Genomic DNA, 26,652 nt, shown 5'->3' on the forward strand with positions numbered 1-26,652 from the left:
CCACATTTCGGGCTGAGGAGCCCAGGAATCCCTCACAGGAAGCCTTTTCTACTACAATGACACTATACTAGAAGGTTCCTGCAGATTCTGGACTTGCATGCAGCCACCCCAGGGATAAATCTAATGAGCACGTCAGGGTAACACCTGAGCACATTCCCAGCAGGACCAAAGAAAGCAATACTGGGTTAGACCAAGACATTAGACACCCCATCCCCTCAATGCCATATCCCACAGGCCCTGTTCTATGTTCTAGGGATGAGAAGGGGACACACAATGTCCAGTGAGTGACTCAAAGCTGTGTGAGGACATATGTGCCTGTAGAACTCAAAACTCCTGTTTCAGGGCCACCCCAAATCCTTCCTGAGGCAGGTAAAAGTGACTTGACCCCCAATACCTCTACGGCCCCAGAGATCCTTTGCTCCCAGAAATAGGCACATCTTCGGAACTGAAAACACTGCAGCGAGTGAACGTGATACTGTGACTGAGCAGGCAAGGCTCTCCAGAGCAGAAAGGACAAAATTGGGGAAATGCATGTCCTGGGGCCACAGTCACTGGAGTTGCCAGCACGCAGACAGGGCTTGCACACCCTGGGTCCTTATGACTGTCAGGGGTGAATCCTGAGCACAGAGCCAAGAGGAAACCATGAGCATCTCCACCATGGCACAAAAACAAATATGAAGGGGCTGGAGTGATAGGACAGTGGGTAGGGCGTTTGTCTTGTACGTGGCCGACCTGGGTTTGATTCCCAGCATCCCATGTGGTCCCCTGAGCTCCGCCAGGAGTAATTCCTGAGTGCAGAGCCAGGCGTGACCCCTGTGCATCACCGGGCATGAACCAAAAAGCAAAAAAAAAAAAAAAAAAAAGAAAGAAAGAAAACAAAACAGCAGGATGGAGTAACAGGACAGTGGGTCCAGGAAACCAGGGTAGGGCTGGCGATACCTGCTATTCATATGGTGCAACAAGAACTCTGAGGTGCAATGTTTAGTGCAGAGACAGGAATAATCCCAAGAATCACTGGGTACAGCCCCCATCACCTCCCAAAACAAAACAAAAAAACCCAAGAACTTAACCTTGGATCGCTAAAACCCCATACGATGCCTGAGTTCGAACAGGGGTGATCCTTGAGCACTGAGTTGTGAGTACTTCTTGAGCACCATCAAACCTAAATGTAACAAAACAAACAGGGACAAAAGTGGCCTTAGACAGCAGTCAGTCACTCCTGCAAGGAACCCTATCCCAGCGTTCCCTCCTAAAACAGCTCGATGCAGATGGGCCTGGAAGGAATAATCGAGCTCAACATCCAAACCACAGAGTCAGCAACACTGAAATCATGAGACTCAAACTTTAACAACCAAACTTAAAAAGTGCCCGTGAAGATGGCAGACTGGTGGTAGGGGAGTAAGAGTAGGAATCTGGGAACGCTGGTGAAGGGAAGTTGATGCTATGGTGGGACATTGTATGTCTAAAACAAAACTATACATACCTTTGTAAATCATGGTGCTTTAACAAAATAAAATCTAGAAAATAAACAAGACAAAACAAACCAGATGGAATGCAGAATACTAGGCATGAACTGAAACTTTTTTGGACAAATGAAAACCTATGGTCACAAAAATTAAGTCCAGATCACTAACCTGAATCACATCTTATTTTTGTTTGTAAATCTAGGTTCTTTGTACACACTTATTGAGCGGAACATCATCATATAACATAGTTGTTTTAAAGACTGTTCTTTACTGCAAAGGTATGGGGATGGGGCTATGGTAGGCTCTATGATAAGACCCTCTCAAACCTCTACATAGAGTTTCCTGTTCTGAGACTCACTGGAAGCTGAGATGCCCCTTGTTTGGTACTTCTTTATGACATGCAGAGATACTGAGCTGGTCTCTGACCACTGGGTTTTTTTCAGCACTGGTAGCCTAAACACTGTTCTGACACTACATGTTTTGCTTTTGAGACCTTTCTGGCAAAGTCTAAATCTAACACATGCCCACGTTACTCTAAGGATTGCAGCGTAGACTCAGTTTATACATTGATGTGATTAATCTGACCTCAAATTGAAGATATGTTGATTTTATTCCTGGTTTAAATGTGTCTCCTGAGAAGGAACCTTGAAGATTGTGACCTGTGCTTACCTCAGAAGGCCCCTGTTTGTCCACTAGAATGTTCTATACTTTCTGCTGTGATATTATGGAGAAACTTTTAGTCTTGTTCTTGGCACTTGTTCTAAGCTACTGTTTCCTAAAGTGGGCAATACCACTCTGATGGGGTGGGGGAAGGGCTGGGGGAGCATAGAATGATCCTTAGGTGTAATGGGGAGGAAATAAGGTAAGTTTACAGGGTGGGCATTGATAGCTTTTTTTTTTTCTGAAAAGGGGACATTAGGCCAGGTAAGTTTGAAAATCTGAGTTCTGACATCAGAATAAAACACTGTCAGGTTTTATTCTGACAGTGACTTCTATGAGGAAAATAAAAAGATACTTTTTAGAAACATACAGGGTTTGGGTGGGAGGGAAACTTTGGACACTGATTTACCAGAGGGAACCTGGGAACACTGGAATACTGATCAGTGCTAGAACACTATCTAAAGCTAAAGTATGAATAACTTTGTAAATCATGGTGCTTTAATAACATTTTTTTATTATTAGGGATATGGAAGATATGGTGGGGGTTGGAGAATAACTTCTTTTGATAGGAAAGTACCCATTTGATATTTACCTAAGTATTTGCAGGAAGGCAAATCTATGCTGCACTCAGTTAGGTTATGAATATATAGGAAGGAAGGATCTCTGCCCGGGTTTGTGGTGTTAGCACCATCTGTCTAACAGTCTTGTTTAGCACTTCAGAAAAGGACTCGGGATGATTTACATTTTTAAAAAGTGGTAGGGGGTCAGGAACATGACTTAAAGGGTTGGATCAGGAACCAGAAAGATGGTAAAGTGCATAGTATATTTGCCTGATCTCGGTTCAATCCCTGGCACCCCATAAGATCCCCTGAGCCTTCTAGAAGTGATATCTTAGTGTAGAGCCAGGAGAAAGTCCTGAGTACCACCATGTGTCAACCAAAAATAAATGAACAAAAAAGGGTTGGACCATACTGTATGGTCCCCCAAATACCACTGGGCATGGATTCTATGGCTAAACTTTGTATTTCCAGGCAGAACCCCTAACCATCAGGCTCACACCATCAGATCAAGTATGACCTCTGGGCATGCTGGGTGCAAACTCTACCCTCCTCAAAAAAAACAAAACAAACAAAAAACTATCTAAAAATATGTGTGTGGAGAGGGGGGCAGGAAGGTAAAGAAGATAGCTTAAAGGAAGATCACATGTGCAGTATTTGTGAAGCCTGGAGTTCAATGCCCATGCCCTGTAGTCTGCCCAGCCCTAAGCACAGCTGGGTATGACCCCTACTTTTTAAAAGTGAGTGCGGAAATCAAAGAAGTGATACAGGAAGATAGTATTTCTTTCTAATTTTCAAGTTCCTTGTCATTGGTAGCACTTTCAGCAATCACCCAGTTAAGGATCTTGTAGATATCAGGGGTTCACACCTGATCTTAAAACATACTTATCCTATGTAAGAGACAAGTAGCTATTTGTATGCAACAATAGTCTATCTTTTGTTCAAACTATCTATCACTGTAAACTCTAATCTTTCTTAATTCTTTTCCAAGAACTGTCTAATTCCTTCATGTCATTCCCCATTAAAATTTCATGGGCTCTCTAAGCGATTAAATGTATGATTGGCAACATCTGAATAACATCTTTTCTCAGACTTGTACCCAGTAATGGAAACCATTCTTAAATTTAATTTCCTTTTAATTTCTTCCAATTGCTAAGCACTGATCTTTGTGCCAAGAGCCCATCCAATTGGTACATTTTGTGAAGAATGTGGAGTCAAGTTTCTTTCACCCACACATGATGCCCAGAAGGCTTTCTAACAGATTTATCCTCATCACCCTCCTTAAAGTTGGATGTACTTGATTTCAAAAGAAGTTTATCCATGGGTAGTACATGGCACATGTTCATAGCAATAGTCTTTTAAGTTTTTTCCAACTGATCACTAGATGGTGTTCTGCAAGTAACAAGGACCATATTGTACAAGTATTATCAGCACAAAACAATATGAGCAATCTTAGATGACCCCTGTTTGGAGATATATCACTTGAAAATGGAATATTGGAACACTTTTGAGTCACAGATGCCCAAGAGGTTAGCTAAAATGTAAGACTGATGAGATATTACCTCAAAATAATACTTTTTATACATCAGAGGACGTGATCAAGAGAGAGACAACCCACAGAATGGGAGAAAATGTTAGCATATAATATCTCAAATATGGGATTAATAGCTAGAAATTATAAAATTTTCTACATTTCAACAGTAATTTGATGCATAAATTGACAAGGGCTTGAATATATCTTCCTCCAAAGAAGATATGAAAATGGTCAATTTTCATAGGAAAGGATATTCTACATAAGTCTTTAGGGAAGAGCAGATAAAAGCAGATAAAAGTGAGACAACTTCACATCCATTAGAAAATTTATTGTCAAAAAAGGCAGAAAAAAGGTGTTGACAAGGATGTGTAGAAATTATAACCCTTTTACGTGGCTTGTGAAATGTAAAATTGAGGCAGCTGCTGTGTAAAATAGTTTGGCAATTTCTCAAGGATTTAAACATAGAATCACCACATTATCCATCAAATATGGTCCTAGGTATTTACTCCCCAGAATTTAAAGTGTCTTGAACAGATATTTGTTAATATTCATAAGGCATTTTATTTTTTTAATTTTTTTTAATTTTTTTTTTTAATTTTATTGAATCACCATGTGGAGGGTTACATAGTTCTCAGGATTATGCCGGTTATACAATTCTCAAACACCCTTCCCTTCACCAGTGCCCATCCTCCATCACCAACCCCCCAGTATACCTGCCGCCCCCTCCCACCTCCCCAGTCCCCACCCTTGTACTTGATAAGTTTCACTTCGTTTATGCCTTATCTCGATTACATTCCATGTTTCAACACACAACTCACTACCGTTGTTGGGGTTTCCCCCAAAAAAGAAAAGCAGTCCTATTGCCAAGGAGGCATTTGATAGTTCTCCACTGCTAAGAATATAGAGATACTAAGTCCCGCTGTTTGTTACATAACTTTTCTTTTTCCCCCTTGCCCCGCGCCACCGAGTTCCCGCCTGTTTAGTAATCGCCACGCTGCCTGACAAGGGAAAAAAAAAACGAAAAGGATGGTTATTTCCCGTCATCAGCAGACGTGGGGCTCTGGCTTAGTTGATAGACTAGTAGAGTGTCTGGAAGCAGTTTCTGGAACCGAAGGTCTTGCGCTGGTATCGGCTCCGGCTCGAGATTCCACCAGCGTCCCACTGTTCCATGTACATAATTTTTCCCCTTATATCCCATTCCCACGCCACCAGGTCTGTTTGCTTAATGGACATCACACTGTAGTTGACGATACGCCGCGTTTCTTCCCGAGAAAGAAGAAAATTTCTTCTCAGCTGGCGTGGGGATATAGCTTAGTTTAGTCTAGAGAGATGGCTACCGTTTTGATTGCCTTCAATATTTCAGCAACAGACTTACTATTCTTGTTAGGATCTCCCACAAAAGTCCGACCCATTAAAAGCGAACCATTACATATTGCTGATGCTAAGATGACATTAGGTCGCGCGGCTGCGGCAGCGGCCACGCGGTTTTGGGTTTCTGTATAAAGTCCAGGGAAAGTACAACCAGAAATAACATCACTACAAACTTTTACCCTTTTATGGTGCTCATAAGATGGAGAAGTCCTGCGCTGTGTTCAGGAGGGAGGAGTTGAGAGAGAGAGACAGGTTAAAAGAATTGGGGGATGCCCGGGTCCCACTGTTTCAGCACACCGTGGGGTCTCTGGTCCCATGCCGGAATTAGTTCAGTGGGCTGCCTGGAGTCCAAGGGCGCTCCCCTGGGCTCTTCCATCATGCTCGCTCCGCAGCCGGATCCAAAGCGGCATTTTATTTTTTTTAATAAAAATTTTATTTTATTAAATCACCATGTGGAAGATTACAATGCTTTCAGGCTTAGGTCTCAGTTATACAATGCTGAAACAACCATCCCTTCACCAGTGCCCATATACCACCACCAAAAAAAAAAAAAAACACACACACAGTGCACCTCCCATCCCGCGCCCCCCCCCCCCCGCCTTGTAACTGATAGGTTTCATATTACTTTCTGTTTACTTTGGTTACATTCAATATTTCAACACAAACCTCACTACTGTTGTTAGGAGTACCCCACTAGATTCAGACCTATGTGAAGACAAATGAGGTCGCGCGGCCGCAGTAGCGGCGGCGCGGTTTTGAATTTCTGTACTTTAACAACTAAGTCCAGGGAGATTTCTTCCAGATATTGGATCATTGCAGGCTTGAAAACCCAATCTGTGGTCGTCATAATATGGCGGACACCGTGCCCTTCATCCCCGGAGAGAAAGAGGCGAGAGAGAGAGAGAGAGAGAGAGAGAGAGAGAGAGAGAGAGAGAGAGAGAGAGAGAGAGATACCTTTCCCCTCCTGGGCGGGCATGGAGCCGAGGCTTAGTTCTCAGGCTGGAGACATTCTGCGAGGAGTTGCCCATGCCAAGAGAGGTTTTGCTGGGTCTGGATTCACGCTTGTGCAGCTGCAGAGAGGCCGCACACGCATGTGGCCTCCGGGATCACATCTCGGCGGTGGGAGGGGCCGGTGCCTCCCACCTTCCCAAGAGCACCCTCGTGTCCTTTAGCTGCAGTTTTTGTCGTAACTCCCATCTGTGGTCGTCTTAATATGGCGGACACCGCACCCTTCATGCCCGGAGAGAAAGAGGCGAGAGAGAGAAATACCTTTCCCCTCCTGGGCGGGCATGGGGCCGAGGCTTAGTTCTCAGGCTGGAGACATTCTGTGAGGAGTTGCCCATGCCAAGAGAGGTTTTGCTGGGTCTGGATTCACGCTCTGGCAGCTGCGGAGAGGCCGCACACGCATGTGGCCTCCGGGATCACATCTCGGCGGTGCTCATAAGGCATTTTAACAATAACCAATAGATGGAAACAACAGAAGTATTCATCAGTTGGTGACTAGAAAACAAAATGTAGTATATTCAAGCAGTGGAATATTACAGGTGAACCACACACTACAAAACGGCTAAAATAACAAATTGTATACTGTGTGTAATTTACCACATTAAACATGCAGAAAAAGACTTTTAATTTCCAAGTCTTCAATCAAAAAACCTGGGATGAACTCAGATGCAAAAGAGACAGAATTCCCCACTTACTTGTTCAAGAAGTCATGAGTGGAGTGGTGTAGCCAGAGACCTGGTAGAGTCATCTCAGGATATTCTGCATCCGCTCCTCACTCTGCTGCGCAATTGTGAACCCAAAGCTATTAAATCATCGTCATTGTCACTTTTTAGGACAGAGAGGAGTCTTGCTGGATGTCAGTTAATGAAGTAACAAGTGCTTTTGGAACTCAGTCATGCTGATCCTCAGCCCTTTGGGTGAGCACCACCCGTACCCATGACAATAAATAATGAACTACATGGCATCGGTGTTTCCTGCTTTCTCCCAGAAGGCTTGTTGCAACCCCATTTTAGTGAGCCTTGGAAAAGCTGCTGTCCAGGAGCAGGGGGCAAGGGTGGAAGAAGACACAAGTGCATTTTCTTGACCCTGACAGGGGAACCCAGTTTTAAGCTCCATGCTGCTGACTCCAAAGAAAAGCTCCGCCTAGGGAGAGATTTTAGTTGGGAATACAGAAAGAAACAATCACCCAATCCATCTACCCCAAAATTCGGTGGAGTCCTTTCTGACAGTGTGATATTTCTTACTATTGGCCTTGCATGTGGACCTAACATATGGTTTCCCTCTGAAAGGTTAACTGTCACACAAGAGGTGCCAGCCAATAAGAAGCCAATTGAGCAGAGAGATTAGACCTCCCTTCCTCTGTGTGCACAATGAAGTGAATGCAAATGAAAGGACTGCTTAGGGTTCACAATTGTATTTTCTGTTTATTTTGTTTTGAGAGAGAAAAAAACATGGAATTGGCTAAATTGAACTCTGGAGACTGGAAATGGTCATGATTGTAATCCCGTGTAATCAGCCAGCCTAGACCCTTTGTCTAATGCCATTTAACATTTTTTTTACTAGCTTCTTTGAGATGGAAAAGAGGAAAAGGATTCAGTTATGTTTCTGAAGCTAGAAATAAAAGGCCCCATTATTTTATAATTCCCCCATTTCTCTGGTATCTTATGTTTTTTCTTAGAGTGAAGGCAAGAAAAAAAGTAAATGAGACTATTCCAATTGTCTTCCACAATTGTGTTTTGTGTAAACACATTTCTTTTGAAAGAAATTTGTTTTTCAAAGCTCAGATGCAGCACAGTAATAATGTCAACTTGGAAAGTGATCAAGACTGAGTTAAGAAAAAAGACACCATAAATATGACACATCAAATATAAGCCTCATATGTGTTTCTTACCTAAAAAATTAAATCTCATAAACAAAGATTGAAATATTCTGAAAATCAATGTTTTTCAATAAGGAGACATAGATAGGGAAAGGTGTAGCAGGAATTAAATGGAAAGATATGAGAGGAGGTACTTGGCAAGAGTAGGATTTTATTATGGCAAAAATCACATTTGTAACCTCAATTTATTCTTGGAAATTCTCTTAAAACCTATGAAGAAGGGCATAGGTGAGCAGATATCCAGGGTGAGTTTTCTAAGATAGCATAAAATTTTTTTCTCTCAATTTTTATTTAGGCATCATATTTATATCATTAATAACATCTCAGGGATATAGTAGTCCAACACTACATAGTTTCCAGTGTCAGTCTACCTCCACCAACGTGTCAAGGTTCCCTCCAAGGGCACACTCTATTCTGTAGGCCAAATATCAAGGACTCTTACCATTAGTCATTTGTTATTAACTTACTATGCTTCCTTATATCCCAAATATTAGAGAGATCATTCAGTATTTTCCCCCTTTTCTCTGATTAACTTCTTCAGCATTCAATCTACATTGCAGCCAATATCTTTTCTTATGGCTGAGTAGCATTTCACTGTGTCTTTATCCACTCATCTGTTCTTGGACACTTGGATTATTTCCAGGTCTTGGCTACTGTGAAGAGAGCTGTAATGAACACAGGAGTATAAATAAATTATCTTTTTGAAATATCATTGTAGGACTCAGGGTAGATGCCAAGAAATGGAATTGCTGGGTTCTATGGAAGCTCAATTGTTAACTTTTTGAGAATATCCATGCTCTTTTTCATAGAGGCTAAACCAGATATTCCCACTGACTGTAGATGAGGATTCCTTTTTATCCCCACACATTTATACCAACACTAGTTGTTTCTACTTCTTTTGATGTGTGTGAGGTTATAATTCATTGGTGTTTTGATTTGTTTTTCTCTGATGATAACTGATGAGGAGCATTTTTCACATATCTGTTGATCCTCTATATCTTTTGAAGGAAGATTGTTCAATTCTTCTTCTTATTTTTATGGAGTTGTTTTGTTGTTGTTGCTGTTGTTGAGTTTTACAAGTGCTTTGTATATTGTGGATACTAGTCTGACATGTAATGAGCAAATATTTTCTCCTAATTTATAAGATGTGTATGTGTGTGTGTGTCAACATTTTTTTTAGTGCAGAAGCTTCTTTATTTGATGCAGTTCCATTTGTTCATTTTTGCTAGTTTGCTTAGCCAATGGCATTGGATCATTGTAGAGGCCTCAAGAGTTAATATCATGTAGAATTGTGTCTATGTTCAACTCTATGTAATTTATGGATTTGGGTCTCATATCAAAGTCTTTAATCCATTTTTAATTAACTTTTGTGTATGGTGTGAGATAGAGATCCAAGTTTCTCTCCCCCTCCCCCTTTTATTTTCCTTTTCAGCATGTGGTTTTTAGTTTTCCCAGCATCATTTTTTTGAAGAGGCTTTCTTTGCTCTGTTTCACACACTTAGACATTTTGTCAAATATAAACTGTCCATATACCTAAGTGTTTCTGGACTTTTCAATTCTATTACTTTTTTCTCAGAGTCTGTCTTTATTCTAGTAACATACAATCTTGATTACTATAAATTTATGGCGAACTTTAAATTTTATGAAACAAATGCCCGTAATCTCCCCCCCCACACACACACACATACACAATTGTTCTAGCTATTCAGAATGTTTTACTATTCCATATAAATGTTAAGAGCATTTGGTTCATGCCCTTAAAAATGCCATGGGAATTTTTATTGAGCCTGCATTGAGCTTATATAGTGCTTTGGGTGGGGTGGTCATGTTTAAATAATGTTAACTCTTCTTTTCCCTGAATGTGGGATGTTTCCATTTCTTGGTATCTTCCTTTATTAATAGTACTTTATAGTTTGCCTCGTATATGTCTTTTTTGTTTGTTTTTATTTGGGGGCCACACCAGTGGTGCTCAGAGATTTCTCTTGCTCTACACTCAGGGATCACCCCTATGAGGGCTCAGGGGACCATGTAGGATTCTGGAGATTAAACCTGGGTTGGCCACATGCAAGGCAAGTGCCTTATTCACTATACTATTACTCTGGCCCCTCTTTTTTATATGTCTTTTACCTTCTTGTTAAGTTGATTCTCATGTACTTGATTTTGAGGGACACAATTATTAATGAGATTTTAAAAAGTTTCTTTCTCTTCTACTTCATTGTTTGAATGTAGAAATTCTATAGATTTCTGCATATTCATTCTGTAGCATGTTACTATACTATTAAGGCTTATTGTTTCTGGAAGATTCTTTTTGTAAATTCTCTTGTGTTTTCTAAGTATATCATGTTATCTGAAAATAGTGATAGTTTAACTTCTCTTTTTCAATCAGGATATCCTTAAGTTCTCTTTCTTGCCTAATTTCTGTGACAAGAACTTCAATACATTATTGAATAATAATGGGGATAGTAGATATCTTTGTCTGGTGCCTGATCTTAGAAAAACAGTTTTCAGTTTCTCACCATTAACTATGCGTCCATAATATGATATATTTTATATGCTTGTTGGACTGGAGCGATAGCATAGCAGGTAAGATGTTTGCCTTGTACACGTCTGACCTTTGTTCGGACCTTCATACCTCTTGGAGAGCCCAGCAAACTACCGAAAGTATCCTGCCCGCACAGCAGAGCCTGGCAAGCTACCCGTGGTGTATTTGATATGCTAAAAACAGTAACAACAAGTCTCACAATGGAGATGTTACTGGTGCCTGCTTGAGCAAATCAATGAACAATGAGACAGCAGTGCTACAGTGCTTGTTATCAATATACTTCTAATGGAATGATCAAAAAGTATTTCCTTAGAAGAAAATTAGTGTAAATGACTTACACTATATAGAGGAAAGTTTTCTGTCTCATTTTATTAAGTTTTTAATCACAAATGAGTGCTGTATCTTGTCACATGCCTTCTCTCTGTCTACTTATTATATCATAATATTTTTTATCTTTCCATGAATTGATATGATGTATTCCATTTATTGACTTGCACATATTAAGCCAACTTGAGCCTCTGGAATAAATCCCACTTGATCATGGTATACAATCCTTTAAATTTGGTTCACTAATATTTTGTTTGGGCTGGAGCCATAGCACAGTGGGTAAGGCATTTGCCTTACATGTGGCCGACCAGGATTTAATTCCTCTGTCCCTCTCAAAGATCCCAGCAAGCTACCTAGAGTATCCTGCCCGCATGGCAGAGCCTGACAAGCTATCCGTGGCGTGTTCAATATGCCAAAAACAATAACAATAAGTCTCACAATGGAGACATTACTAGTGCCCACTCAAGGAAATCAATGAACAATGGAATGACAGTGCTATAATATTTTGTTGAGTGTCTTTTCATCTGTGCTCATCAAAAATTTTTGGTCTCTAATTTTTTTAAATGACATTTTTCTCCACTTTTGGCATACTGGCCTCATAGAAATTGTTGGGAGGAGTCTTATTTCTTCAAGTTTCTGCAGAAAGATAAGAAGTATGTTTACTTTGAGGGTTTGGAAGAACTCAGTAATAAGCCTATCAGACCTGGCCATTTGTTTGGGAATGACATTTTACTCCCTTTTCGATGTCCTTTTAAGAAATTGGTTTGTTCTGTTTTCTCTTGACTCCGCACAGCGGTTGGGCTTTCGCCTTTCACGCGGCCAACCCGTGTTTGATTCCTCCGCCCGTCTCGGAGAGCAGGGCAAGCTACCTAGAGTATTGAGCCCGCACGGCAGAGCCTGGCAAGCTACCCATGTGTATTGGATATGCCAAAAACAGTAACAATAAGTTTCTCAATGAGAGACGTTACTGGTGCCCGCTCGAACAAATCGATGAGCAACGGGATGACAGTGACAGTCTTTGGAAGGGAAGTTAAAGAACACTTTATTTCCTCTGAGTTCTCCAATTTTTTGACATAAAGTTTTTCACACCAATATCAGGTGATCTTTTAAATTTCTGTGGTAGCATTATAACTTTTTCCCTATCATTTCTTTTTTTTTTAAAGATACATTGCATTAAATTTTATTTTATATTTGGATCTCATTATGGTAATAATCTTGACTTACCTGTCATTAATAAAACTTAAAGAAAATCTGTGCTAATATATTTTGGAGTTTACATAAAATAAGTAAGGTCCTACATTTTATATAAAAGCTGTGGTTTTCAAACTTGTTCATGATGATTTTTTATAGGCATTCAATATTCAACACCATTCCCTCCACCAATATCAGATTCCCTCCACCATTTTCTCCAATTTTCCCAACCACCCTTCAAGCCTGCCTCCATAACAGGCCCACAATGATTTATTTATACTGTTTGTTATCAGAAAATTTCTAACAGAATGATCAAAACGTATTTCCTTAGAAGAAAATTAGTGTATATTGTTGTATCTCACCATAGAGACATTAAGTCCTTGCATGAGGGATTACTAAAATGTTGTTACACATTAAGCTTTCTGTGCTACTGTTTGTTTAGTCAAGATTGGTTGCCTTCTATGTTACATCTCATCCAATCTGTTGTGCTGCTACTGAATTGTCAGTGTTGCAGAGATTGGAGATTTTACATAACCGCTAAGACAGCTGCATGCTTCAGGAAATGGAGAATTTTTAACTAAGTAATTCAGCTGGAGTTAAATTTTTAACTGGGTGGCAGCTTTGGGGTATGAACATGACTACCTGTGCTTCCAGAAGTACAGAAATGTTAGGGTAGGTAGCCCATCCTGAACTTGAGAAAGCCTGGAGATTTCAGTCACAAAGACCTACATAACCAAATTTTTAGCAGGGTTATTTCTGGGTGAGGCTCAGTCCTGAGACAATGGAGTCTGGCTGGAGGCTAGGGTGGCAATTTTGCAATGAGGGAGCAGGCAGATGCTGAATCTCTGTTTGGGTAGTCACTATGATGGCCCACCTCCCTCCTGGGTACCTCAGATGTCTCAGCCTGAGTGGGTGTTTGAGAAATCTTTTTTTTTTTTGCTTTTTGAGTCACACGCAGCAATGCACAGGGTTACTCCTGGCTCATGCACTGAGGAATTACTCCTAGTGGTGCTCGGGGGACCACATGAGATGCTGGGAATCGAACCCGGGTTGGCCGCATGCAAGGCAAATGCCCTACCCACTGTGCTATCTCTCCAGCCCCTGAGAAAATTTTTTGCAGCAAGTTTTATCTCTTTCAAGATTTATTGATGAGTCTTTGGAGCAAGGCCAGTAGGTGAGCTTGCATAATGGCAGAAATGGTTAATGGCTCCTCTATTATTTCTGACCCGATTATTGGCATTCTCTCTCTCTCTCTTTCTCTCTCTCTCTCACTCAGTTGGCTAATAGTTTATTGATCTTGTCTAATTTATTTTTAAGCAGCTCTTAGTTTCATTGAGCTTTTATATTTTTATGTTTGGTTTTCTATTTATTAATTTCTGTTCTAAGTTTTGTTGTTTACTTTCTGCTTACTTTGGACTCCTTTTGGTAATCATTTAAAGTAACTTGAGGTGTGTAGACAGGTAATTTGTTTGGGCCTTTTCTTGTTTGTTCATGAATGCTTACATGCTTGAGTTGCTATGAAATTCCCTCTTAGAATAGTTTTTCTGGTCCCTTAAGAGTCCTAGTAACTGTTCATTCTCATTTGTTCTCATGAATCTTTGACTTCTTTAATTTTTGCTTCACTCTTTGGCAGTAAGTTGTTCTGTTTCTAGATATTTGAGTTTTTTACACCTTCTGATTATTTCCAGTTTCAAAAAATCTAGTCTAAAAAGAAAGTTGATATTACATCTATCATTTGATTATATTAAGACATATTTAATGTCCTGGAATGTGATCTGTCTTGGAGAATATCCTAGGTTCACTGGAGAAGAATGTACATATAACATTTTCATGATAGAAACCTCTTTGTATATCTTTTAAGCCCAACTCTTTCATTTCTTCCTTTAAAGCCAGTGCTTCCTTCTTACTTTTATTTTAGTTGAGCTATCCAGTGGTGACTTAAACCTTCTACATGGATAGAAGTAGATATTTTATGGATATCTTTCCTCAGATTTATTTGTAGTTGCTTTATAAGTTTTGGCATTAGGTACACATATGTTTATGAATATAAACTCTTCCTGAATATGTAGCACTGTAACACTGTTGCACTGTCATCCCGTTGTTTATTAATTTGCTCGTGCAGACACTAGTAGCGGCTCCATTGGACTGGAGAGATAGCACAGCGGGTAGGGCATTTGCCTTGCATGCGGCCGACCGGGTTAGATTTCTCCATCCCTCTCGGAGAGCCTGGCAAACTACCGAGAGTATCCCTCCCACACAGCAGAGCCTGACAAGCTACCCATGGCATATTCGATATGCCAAAATTTGTATAGATACTTTAATCTTTAAATATAACCTGGGATAATATGGCCTTTATAACGTCTTAAAATTTGAAGTCTGTGTTATCTCATATAAGTATGCTTATACCCTGGACTTTTAGGCAGCTGTTTGTCTCTAAGATTCCTTTCTAGCCATTTATTTTGAACCTGTGTTTTGAACCTGTGTTTATTGTGACTATTCAAATGTGTCTCTTTTAAGCAAAAGGAAATTGGGTTCAGTTTCTGACCTATCCAGACAGTCTATAACTTTTGATTGGTGAGTTCAGTCCACTGATGCTAGCTAAGATTATTTAGATAAAGGAATCCATTACCATCGTTTTGTAAGAGTTATAAGTGTTTGTGAAGTTTGTCTTGATTTTAAAGGAGATTATTTAATGTTTCTTGCGAAGCTATTTTAACAGCTATGACCCCCTTTGGGTTGGTGGAGTGGGGAGGGCACATCCGGTGGTACTCAAGGATTGCTTCTGGCTATGTGCTCAGGAATGACTCCCTGGTGTGCTCAAGGAACCAGATGTAGTGCTGGGGATTGAACTGGAGTGAACCAGATGCAAGTGTATGGTTGTGAATTTCTGAAGTTAACATAACTCTTGTCTTTGTGTCTGTCACCTGTCAATAGCCAACTCCCTTTTGGATTACTTCAGAGAGCTCTCAGGGGATTAGCACATACTCCTAAACTGAGAATTCTTTAAAGTTAAAGAATAGAAAAGTTTCTACAGGACACAATGAGTTCATCCTTATTCAAAGAATGTGTATTTGCTATAATACAATATAACTGAAATGTTTTCTTCTCCTTTCAGTAAAGCTGTCGCAAACCACTGCAAAGACTCTATAAAAAGTGACAGAGCTGTAGAAATGTCTGATAATTAATGATAATGGCTTAGGCCAAATGAGTTTTAAAAGACAGTGAAACTTGAGATAATGTAGAAAATGTCAGAGTACTCCTTATATTCTAACTGGTAGTCATGATATAAACATCACTTCGCCTAATCTGGTTCAACAGGTAGATTGAATAAAAACTTTGTCTTTATTATAGGACATTATGCATGTTCTCTGTGCAGAGTATATTTTTATAGACTCACTGAGCACCTCTTTATAGCATTGTAAACTTTAGCTTCATTAGTATACATAGTTTTGGAAGTCTGTTAATTCGGAGAAAATTCATGGGCATGTTATTTTCTATTTGTATGTTAAACTGTTCATTTGTTTTCTTAGCTATTGATTTTGGTTTGGTTTTCCTTTGATTTTTATCAAAGTGATGACATTCCATTTCCTGAATATGCTGAGCCAAGTAAAAATAAGTATAGGATATTCCCCTTAAGTCCTACAGTTGATAAGTCACGAATTCTGTTCAAGTTTGTATAAAGAAAGGTCAAAAGAAAAATAAGAAAAAATTCATAGCCCTGTCCACAAGGATTTTAGCACATCTTTGTGAAGAACATGCTGAAATGAGTTAAGCTGCAGGGTTTGAAGGTACAGTCTAGAGACTGAAAAATTTGCCCAAGACTTTTGACACCAGTAAAAAGGAGTTAGAGTCAAGCTACAGAGTTAAAAGGAAGCATCCACATAAAATCACTCTTACTTCTGATGCCAAATGTAGGATTATTGGGTGATTTTAAAAAACCTCGTATTTAATTATTTACTCAAAAGTTCATGGACCCAACAAAGCATTCAATATTTTAATTTTCCTGGCTTCTGGAGTCAGATGTAGACCTCTCCAGACACTAGTGTGTCACAATGCACATAGAATATTGTGAAACTTCGAACACTGCCTGAATTTGCCCTCTAGAGATTCGACTAAGCCTTCGTTACATAGGAATGATTGATTGATCTCCGACATAGAAGAGCTCGGTCTTCTGATTGATTGGTAGGTCATGACTCAAAGCCCTGCCACAAATGACTTGGCAGGTCATTCTGATATGACCATCTTTCCCATGTAAGATCACCAAAAGTAGACCTACACTATAATTTGGTCAATCCCGCATTTAAATAATGACTCCTAAAAATATGGCATGAATTACTTCCCAAAATTGAGGGTGAGCAAAAGCTCAGTTTCTCTTGTCCAGGGTCATATTCTATGTTACACAAGAACCAAAACAACTCTGAATAGAAGAACGCCTAAATCGTGTGAGGAGGAGGAGCTCATAGTGTGAGCTTGGATGATCAACCAAATGTTTGCAACCAATGGAAATGCCATGGAATAACACGAAGTAATCCAAGTAAAAGAACCCAATCAGTGTTACCTAATGTGCCCCTAGAAAACAAGATAAGTGGGGCTGGAGTGATAGTACAGCGGGTATGGCATTTACCTTGCATTGGCTGACCTGAATTCGATTCCCAGCATCCCATATGGTCCCCTGAGAACAGCCAGGAGTAATTCCTGAGTGCAAAGCCAGGAGTAACCCCTGTGCATCGTCGGGTGTGACCCAAAAAGAGAAAAAAAACTAAAGTAAGAGGTTATGGATTTGAAATATAAAAAATATTTAGGTTCAAATTAAGTACAAACATAGAGAATTGAAGCTATTCAAGAATATAAAACAGTATTTTGTAAAAGATGGTAAGTTCTCAACCATAGAAAATATTCTGGCAGAAAGTAGATCACCTGATACAGTCCATTCTATTAGTGACCTCTGATAATTCTTTCAATTCTGTGGTTCTAAAAAAATATTTTTCAACCTTTATTCAAAGTTGTATTTGAGAATATAATACTGGGTTAAGATGCAGTCCTTGCATGAGGCTTCTCCTGATTTAGTCCTTGGCAGCACATGGTCTCCCAAGCATCACTAGGTGCAACTCTAGATTCCCTTGACACTGCCTGAGTGTCTGGGGTAACTCCCAGCACCGAATGCTCAGGTCACTGCATTGACTGCTGGCCTATTTGTCGAAAAATTGCCAACAGGGAGCCCCTGAGCATTGCTTGTATCTTGGAATCAGTGAATCTTCAATATTATGACTAATAAATTAATGAAATTGAACATGTCTTATCTTATACCCGAGTGCTACAGCTTTAGACTGAATGTACATTTTCCAGAGCAAAACTTAGAATATCTAGAGTAATTCAGATCTTTCTTACTAATCTGTGTGGTGAGAAATTTAGAATGGCCTGACGTTTTTCTTTATACTAGATAAGGAGGAAAAGATAAGAGCATGAATAATGCAAAACATTTTCTAATGGAACACATTTAATTCTATAAGTTAATTCATGTTTTATAATGACTTTAGTCACTGCAAATATGATAAATGAGATTGAAGTATATCTGTAGAATTTTAACATGAGGAGCCTCTGCACCTAAAGACTTTGATTCCAGAGACCTAACACAATCGGGCGTCCAGCGCAGCTTCTAATAGCAATGCACTGGGACTGTGAACTGGGCTACAACTCTGTACTGCCCAGGGGTGGATCTTTCCTCCCCATCCTGTCTTCCTGCACAGAAAATGGCAGCGGCAGCAGCATCCGCATGGCAGGAGCCATCTTCTAAGACTCCTAACCCAGAGGTATACGATTTTTACACTTGGGGCTCCTAGGGAATCATGGGAAGTGGGTGTAACCGGCACGCCCTCAACCCAGATAAATTCGGAGCTGCTGAGAGTGAAACGGACCCTCTGCGCCTAAAGACTTTGATTCCAGAGACTTCTTACAGCAATGCACTGGGACTGTGAGCTGGGCTATGCAATTTCTGGCAGAATTTTCCCTGGACTTTATACAGAAATCCAGACTTAATATAGACTTAACATCTATAATTGTCAGTAATGTGAAACGGTTCCTTTTTAACAGGTCTGACTTGGGGGGGGGGGGAATTTCCAAATAATAACAGTGAGTTTTTGTTGAAATATTGAAGGTTATTAAAGTAACAGCCACTTCTCTGGACTGTGAACTAAGCAACAGCCCCACACCGGCTGAGAAGAGGAAATATCCCTCTTTCCCGGTTGTTTCCCAGTTTCAGGGAGAAATGCGGCATGGCGTCCACCATACTATGAGGCGCTGGAAGGGGGATGGGGGGGGGGAAGGAAAAGGAAAAAGAAAAGAAAAAGAGTTATGTACTTGGAGCAGTAGGGCTAAATATCTCTTCATTCTAAGCAATGGAAAACTAATTATCAAATGCTTCCTTGGTAGTAGGGCTGTCTTTCTTGGGGGGAAACACCAACAATAGTGAGTTTTGTGTTGAAATATGGAACGTAATCAAGGTAAAGAGAAAATGAAGTGAAATTCATCAGTTATACAGTTGGGGGTGCGGGGGGCGAGGGCGGGGGGTATACTGGAGTTTTTGGTGGTGGACTATGGGCACTGGTGAAGGGATGGGTGTTTGAATATTGTATAACTGAGACATAAACCTGAGAACTTTGTAAATTTCCACATGGTGATTCAATAAAATTTTTTTTTTAAAAAGAATTTTAACCTGAAACATTCTATTAGGAATTTAAAATTCATCTGTTCTTTCTGTTAAAAATATTTCATTGGGACTATATTTGTTTCTTATAGCTGGTATTTCTCCTAACATAAACTCAATTAAGAGAGTCCTTACACATAAATAAACTCAAGGGAGATTATTGCCCTCTATGGATGTTTTAATCTATTACAACTCAGTATCACAAATAATGATAATTGCTTGGGATCTGAATGATACAGAGATATGAGAGCTGCTCTCATTCAGCAGAGTTGGTGAGGACTCAACCCGTCCTCTGCCAACTCCTAAATACGAGGTGAAGAACTTCACAGATGCCACCTACTTTGGCTACAAGAATTGAAACAGTGCTAGCTCTTGGGATAATGTTCCCAATATCTTGAGCTAGCTTTAAGGAGGTATTGATGACCCTTTAGGTGATTATTGAAAAAGAATATTCAGAGACTCGTGGAATGTAGATATAGGAAAGAGGTAGAGTCAGTGGGATAGAAGCTTTAGAGTTTTGTATGAGTAGCCAAAAGCTATGAAAACTCTTAATTGTCTCCTGCTCTACTCTTTTCATAATTTTTCTTTCCATTCTTTTCACTCTTCTCCTGGTTCTTAGGGAACAGATATTAGGAACTTGACGTTGGTGGCTATGACTGGCTTGATAACTGGAAAATCTTGCAACTCAAAATTTCTGAGTGGGTCTATAAAACAAATTCTAGTGATTGGGTAGAAAATGAAGTAGTTATTGGAATGCATTCTAATTCCAATATCATATTGTTAAGAATATAAGGAATATTGATGACTACTTTTCATTTAAATATTAGCTACAATCTTAATCTGAACGTCTGACACCTGTAGGAATTCTAGATATGTGACTTCTGTTCTTGGATACTATTGGTGTATCCCTTAAAAACCAAATAGAGCCAAAATGACAGTACAGTGGGTAGGACATTTTCCTTGCATGTGGCCCACCCAGGTTCAATCCCCCACCATCCCATATGGTCCCCTGAGCCTGCCAGGAGTGATCCTTGAGCCCAGTGTCAAGAATAACCTCTGAGCACCACTGGATATGGCTCAAACACACACACACAAACACAATACCTCCACCATTTTCCTTTTCTAACAATGACTGTGCTGTGTGTATGGCAGCAGAATGTGTGGGGGGGGGGGGGTCGCACACACATGTTCTGATTTATGTGTCTACTTCAGCTCTCACTGCCCATGGGAATCATTCTCTTGCAAATTGTTCTAGAGTTTAATTAGTTTTCTGGATTAACTAAGCTCCTGTCTTTCAATGTTTTATTAAGAACCAATATGAGTGAGGAGGTCCACCTCATCTTCCTTTATTCTGTCCTATTACCATGCTTGTGAGGAAGATTTTTTTTTGGTAGGAAGAAGGGTTGTAATCCCCAGCTGTACTTGGGGATCACCTGGCTTTGCTCCTCAGAAATCACTCCTGACGTGCTCAGGGGACCATATGGAGTGCCAGAGATCAAACCCAAGTCAGCTGTGTATAAGGCAAGTGCCCTATCTGCTGTGTTATTTTTCTGATTCCAGAAAGAAGACATTTTTAGAAATGGCCTCTTGTCTATTACAAACATCAATTCTCTGCCAATAAGAAGCAAGTCTGACAACGACGCCTCGTCCTTGATGCTATAGTTTTGTTTCTTTATTTGGTGAACCAAGATCACTACATTTTTTCTTGCTTTAGCAGGACTCAAGCAGCAGATACACTATTTTTTAGGTTCTTCACCTCTCCCATGCACAAGAAATATTTGTAACATTGCTCATGAAGGGAACAATCTTATGCATGTAAAATCCCCTGGCCTACCTTGTAGGGTGACATTAGATATCATAGTTTACAGGCAACACTGCGACATCTTATCAGTAAGGAGAGTTTTCTCTCCGATGGTGACCAAATAGTGAATGACAGTGTCTAGACTGTCTTTTTAAAGAGCTTTTTAGAGTTGTGTTAACAATCTTGGGGATCTCAAGCAGACAAAGTCTTCTTAGGAGCCTGCCAAAGTGCTAGGAACCTTCTCTGACTACAGGAGTCAGGGTGTTCTCTGACGATTAGGTGATATCACATTGGTGATAAGGATGCCTCTCCCTTCAGGGGGTCCTTCCATATCATATGGGATTTCATGTGTGATCTTTATCATTCACTTTAACGAATGATACTGTGAATGTGTACATCTCTGTTTTACTCACTTGCAAGCTGGTTCTTGAGATATCTGATCCTACTTCCCTGCACTCTCTCAGCACCAGCAAGTGCCTCCCTTTCGGGTCAGTGACTGCTGAAGCATCAGCAGTGAACAGCTGTAGACACAAATGAGTTAATGAGTGGAGAGTCAGAGGCCTCACAGCAGCTTGGAAGGACAGGCTCTGCATCTGTATGAAATCTGAAGTGAGTTGGGCAGTAGCCATAGCTACATGGGTCAGAACCTGGAGCTCCTGTGATTTCTAAAGCCCAGCGTTTGTTCCTCTGCCTGTTTCCATGGTATTGTCATTAGCGCTCTCTCCATGAAACATGAACCAGAGAGAGACACCACAAACACAGGCAATGAGGAGCAAATGAGAAAGAGGCTACAGTGAGGAAGTAAAAACACACCTTCATTCTCTGTGTGGTGCTCTTTGACTCTGAGTGTGAGATGAGACCCTGTTATAGTATTACCCTAGGGCAGAGCTCAAAAATATTTTCTGCAAAGGATCAAATAACAAATATCTGTGGCTATGTGTATCATCTCAGCTTCACTGCAGCTATTCATATCTACTATTATACCACATAAGCAGTCAGGACAATGTATTAACAAATAGTTGTAGTTGTGTGTCAATAAAACTTTATTGAAGAAACAAGCCATGGGTCACATTTAACTTGTGAACCCTAGTTTTTCAGCTCCTCTTAGTTGCTCTTTCATGTTTGTTTGGGGATTTTTGTGGGATTTTTTTTTGGTAGGGATGGATTTTGGTCACACCCAGCGGTACTATGCTTGGGGATTGCTCCTAAAAGGGCTAGGGACCAGGCAGTGCCAAGGACCTACCCAGGGTTAGCCGCCTTAAGGCAAATGCCTTACCTCTGAACTATCTTGTCAACCCTCTCTCATGTTCTTTGAAAATTATTATTATTAATTAGAATGTATACATTAACCTGATCTTCTTATTTCCTCTTGCTATATCTAATAAGAGGCTGACTTATTTCAAGGACTGGAGAGGTAACACAGGTGTAAAGGCACTTGCCTTGCCAGTGACTGGTCTGAGTTCAATCCCTGGAATTGTATATGGTCCTCTGAGCACTGCCAGGAGTTGTCTCTGAGCTTAGAGCCCCGAGTAAGCCCCGAACACTTCCAGGTTTGGCATAAAAACAAACAAACAAATAAAACTTGACTTATTTATTTGGTGGGGGTCACCCAGTGGTGCTAGGAACCTAGCTGCTCCAGTCTCTGTGTTCAGGGGTCACTCCTGACAGTGTTCAGGGGACTGTATGTGTTGCCAAAGGACGAAATGGGGGTGGGTTTCATAGAAGGCGAGTGCCTTATCCCCTTTACCATCTCTCTACACTGGATGATTTATTTTTAAAAGCCAGACAATTTCCCCCAAATCATTTTAAAGGGTGTGTGTAGCTGGGGATTAGAGAGAGGGAGACCATGTGAGCATAAAATGCAGCTACTTGAAAAAGTCTTCCCTTGGCTTCAGTCCGTCTGTTCTGTGCCCCAGTCCTTCCCTGCCGCTGACCAGCCTGTCCTGCACAGTCAGGACTGTGCCCCTCCAATGACCCCATCATCTTGGGGTCCCTCCTGGCACTGATGCTTAGTGAGTGGCAGGTCTGCGCCTGCACCCTTCTCTTCTTCAAGCCTCAGCTTTGATGTTCAGACTGAGTTTGCAGCTGATCATTGCTTGGAAATTTGGGAGAGCCCTTGATCTTCCAGCAGAGGCGGCTGAGTGAAACGTGCAGTTGCCGACTTTAGCAGCCTGCCCCCTCGTTCACCTTCCGTACCGAGCCTATTGTCTTTGTGCCATGTAAAGGATCATCGGGAGGCTGAAAAACAAAGGCTTTATAGCCATCATTTTTCACTCCCATACGGATATGTTTTAGAGTCTGGAGAGGCCCTTGTGAAGGAGTCTTGCTAGCAATTTTACTGACTTTCCATAAGAGAGCTAAAATGCTGGTTGCCAAGCAACACACATGCCCCGGCTTCTTCCCCAGTGTGGACTTTTTAAAAAATGTGTCCTATGATTGACTTATGAATAGGAAATCCTGTGGGAATACACAGGGCAAAACAGTTCGATGTAACAATATTATACCCTCTTCTCCCCCACCTTTGGTATCTTTTCCAAAAGGCTTATACATGGAAAAATAAGTAAGGTGTGACTTCAGCAGTGTGCAATTGACTAAAAGATGTATTATTGCTAGGAATTTCACCTTCAGGCACTAATCACATCTCAAAGGCCCCACCTCCAGGTCCTGCCCAGCATTGAGGTTAGGCCTCAGCATATGGATGTAGGGATGACATAAATATTCAGTCCCTTGCTCTCTTCTTCCACCATTTACATCACTAATTATTGGATAGGAAAGAAAACCTTGATATTAAGTTGCCCTGGAACTGAGTCATAGTGAGCCCTATGTCCTCAAACTGACACCTTAATTGATCCCAGATAGAAAAGGAAAACTATTGCTCTTGCCCCAAAGTCACATGTGAAGTTGTCCCATCATCTGCAAGGACTAACTGCTGCTGACAGTGTACTGTGTCTCATGCTGAGCCCTTGGGCTTGGTGCCTCACTTGCCAAACAGATCTTTTGGGGGTAGCTGACCACCTAATGGAGAAGTGGACGTGCAAGCAAAGCCCTCTCACCTAGCATTCTGTCTGCCATACTAGGATGAACACAGCACATGGGAAATAGCCTACTTCTGCCTGAACAATCAGACTCCCAAGCTGGTGTGACATTTGGCAGCAGTTGAGAGGATAAGTGTGGACAACGACATAAACAGGAACCTTTCTAAAAAGCAAGACAGGAAGAATGCCGATCGAAGCATAGGGATGGAAACATGAGCCATTTCTCCCAGGGGCCCCATATAACACCTCCAAGAGCCTCAGAGGAGGTTTTTCTAGAAAGTTCTTTTTGTTGCTAATGAGTAAGTGCTTGTCCCCATGCTTGTATTTGTCTAATTATAATCAGCAATGTGAATATCTTTTGCTTTATGACTATGGTGTGCAAATATGAGTTAAGAGGCAATCCTGATATAGTGTTTGCAACTCCTTGCCAAAAGAAACTTTGCATGCATGATAAGCTCACAGATCTTCAATACAAATTCCTGGCCGAAGAAGTACTTTTAGTTGCAGGAATTGCCGTGTATGTAGAAACTCTCAGAGAAGGGCTGTGTGTGCAGACGGCATGCCGAATCACCAGTCACAAAGCCCTCTCTGGATCCCTTCCTCTCGTTTCTGTTACCAGGTCTCATTATGTGCGATGTCATATGCACGCACACAGACACATAGGAATACTCCATCGCAGCCAGCGCAGAAGTGCCAAGGGAGGTGTTTTGCATGAATTCCATCTTTGGGGTTAGAAGCACTTGCTCAGCTGCCAACTACAAATAGCTCCATGCTAGAAAATGATGTTAATTAGCATGCCATTAAAAAAAAATTGAAGAAGGGAAAAAAAAATAAGTCCAACACTGCCCACCACAAAAAAGGCACCTAGAGGCCTGAAGTCCTACCCTGACAGCCAAAGTGCAGCCTGGCCCACTAATGCAGCCTTAATTCACTTTGCTTGGCAGGGAGAGCAAGCTCACCATGCTGCTGCGAGAGTCCCTGGGGAACGTGAACTGCCGCACCACCATGATCGCTCACATCTCAGCCGCTGCCGGCAGCTACGCAGAAACCCTGTCCACCATCCAGATCGCCTCAAGAGTCCTCAGGATGAAGAAAAAGAAAACGAAGGTAAGAAGCTCACCCAGGAGGCCGTGAGAGAAGGGGCTGTCGCAGTCCTGCTGGGAACTGAGTCTAGGGAAGACCAGCCAATGTTTCTGATCCCCGAGTGGTGGGGCCAGGACTGGAAGTGGCTTCTGAGGTGCTGGGGAGAGAGGCAGGGTTTGCTCTGGGGCAGGAATCCCCTCAGGAAGATGGAGAAGCAGTTCCTTCTGCTCCCACAGTAGGGCGGGTTGGTGGTGGGGAGGACTTCCCTGCTCATCCAGCTCAGGCCCCCACTGGAAGCTCCTGGCTCATTTTAGGGAGTGGGTTGTTATTTTGACACTCTTGGTTTGTTTGGATTTGGGGGCCGTACCCCAGGTGTTCAGGGCTTACTCCTGCATCTATGCAGGGATCTCTCCTGGTGGTGCTCAAGGGACCATATGCAGTGCTGGAAATAGAATGAGTGTTAGTTGCATGCCAGGCAAGTGCCTTAGTTCCTGTACTATCTCTCTGATCCTTGGGCTATTGCTTTGAAATGAAAAAACTGGTGTGTGTGTGTGTGTGTGTGTGTGTGTGTGTGTGTGTGTGTGTGTGTGTGTGTGTGAAAGGGGGGGGGTGGTAGAGAGATAGCATAAGGCTGAGGTATATGGCCTGTATGTAGCTGACCTGGGTTCCATCCCAAGTACCATTTGGTCCTCTGAGCACCACCAGACATGGCCCTGGGTGCCCTTGATCACTACAGGGGTGATCTGGATAACCCCCAGCACTGCAGGCCCCTCACAGTACTGCATTCTCAGGCCCTCTGGTCGTTGGTTGGTCAGGAATTGTGAGGAGGGGTACCTCGATCTCTGCAGCATCACAGTGGGTAGGGTGTTTGCCTTGCATGCGGCCGACCCAGGTTTGATTCCTCTTCCCCTCTTGGAGATCTGGGCAAGCTACCGAGAGTATCTTGCCTGCATAGCAAAGCCTGGCAAGCTATCTGTGGCTTATTCGATATGCCAAAAACAGTAACAAGTCTCACAATAGAGACATTACTGGTGCTCACTCAAGCAAATCAATGACCAACAGGATGACAGGGAGAAGGACAGTGATAAATAATTACAGTTTATCTCTCACCTGCCTTGGTGCTCTTCAAGTAGCTGACTTCAAGGAGATCACTTGGGCTTCCCTGAAATGACTTTATTTCCCCATTTCCCCAGAAGATTTCTTTTTAACACCACACAAATTCAGTTTTCTGGGTGATGCTGAGCATCCCTCCCAGACCTGTCCCCACACCCACCTCACCAGCTTCCTTTCTCAGGAACAAGCGATGACATTCCAAGAACATCTGAGCAGAGCACTTTGACTGGGGTCACTGACCACTAACACTGGTCCTGTATGGGCCTCCCTCCACTCTTGGGGTATATCTTTTTGTTGTGTGAATCAGGGCTTTCCAACTAGCATCTATGACAGGGGTATCACAAATGTCTTGGGAGTGCTACTTCATGACCCCCCTTCCATAGAA

The 26,652-nt window shown here is 41.5% G+C and overlaps 1 protein-coding gene across 2 annotated transcripts in view; it reads left to right on the forward strand.

Moving 5' to 3' along the window:
* Nucleotides 1-26,652, forward strand: part of KIF26B (kinesin family member 26B) — a 523,722-nt gene that overhangs the window by 470,696 nt on the left and 26,374 nt on the right. For both annotated transcript variants that reach the window (XM_004605438.2, XM_055147197.1), the window contains one exon: nucleotides 25,016-25,178. In XM_004605438.2, coding sequence (XP_004605495.1) covers nucleotides 25,016-25,178 — 163 coding nt within the window. The remainder of the gene's footprint in view (nucleotides 1-25,015; nucleotides 25,179-26,652) is intronic.

This window comes from Sorex araneus, chromosome 9 (assembly GCF_027595985.1).
Source record: "Sorex araneus isolate mSorAra2 chromosome 9, mSorAra2.pri, whole genome shotgun sequence".
Classification (NCBI taxonomy): domain Eukaryota; kingdom Metazoa; phylum Chordata; class Mammalia; order Eulipotyphla; family Soricidae; genus Sorex; species Sorex araneus.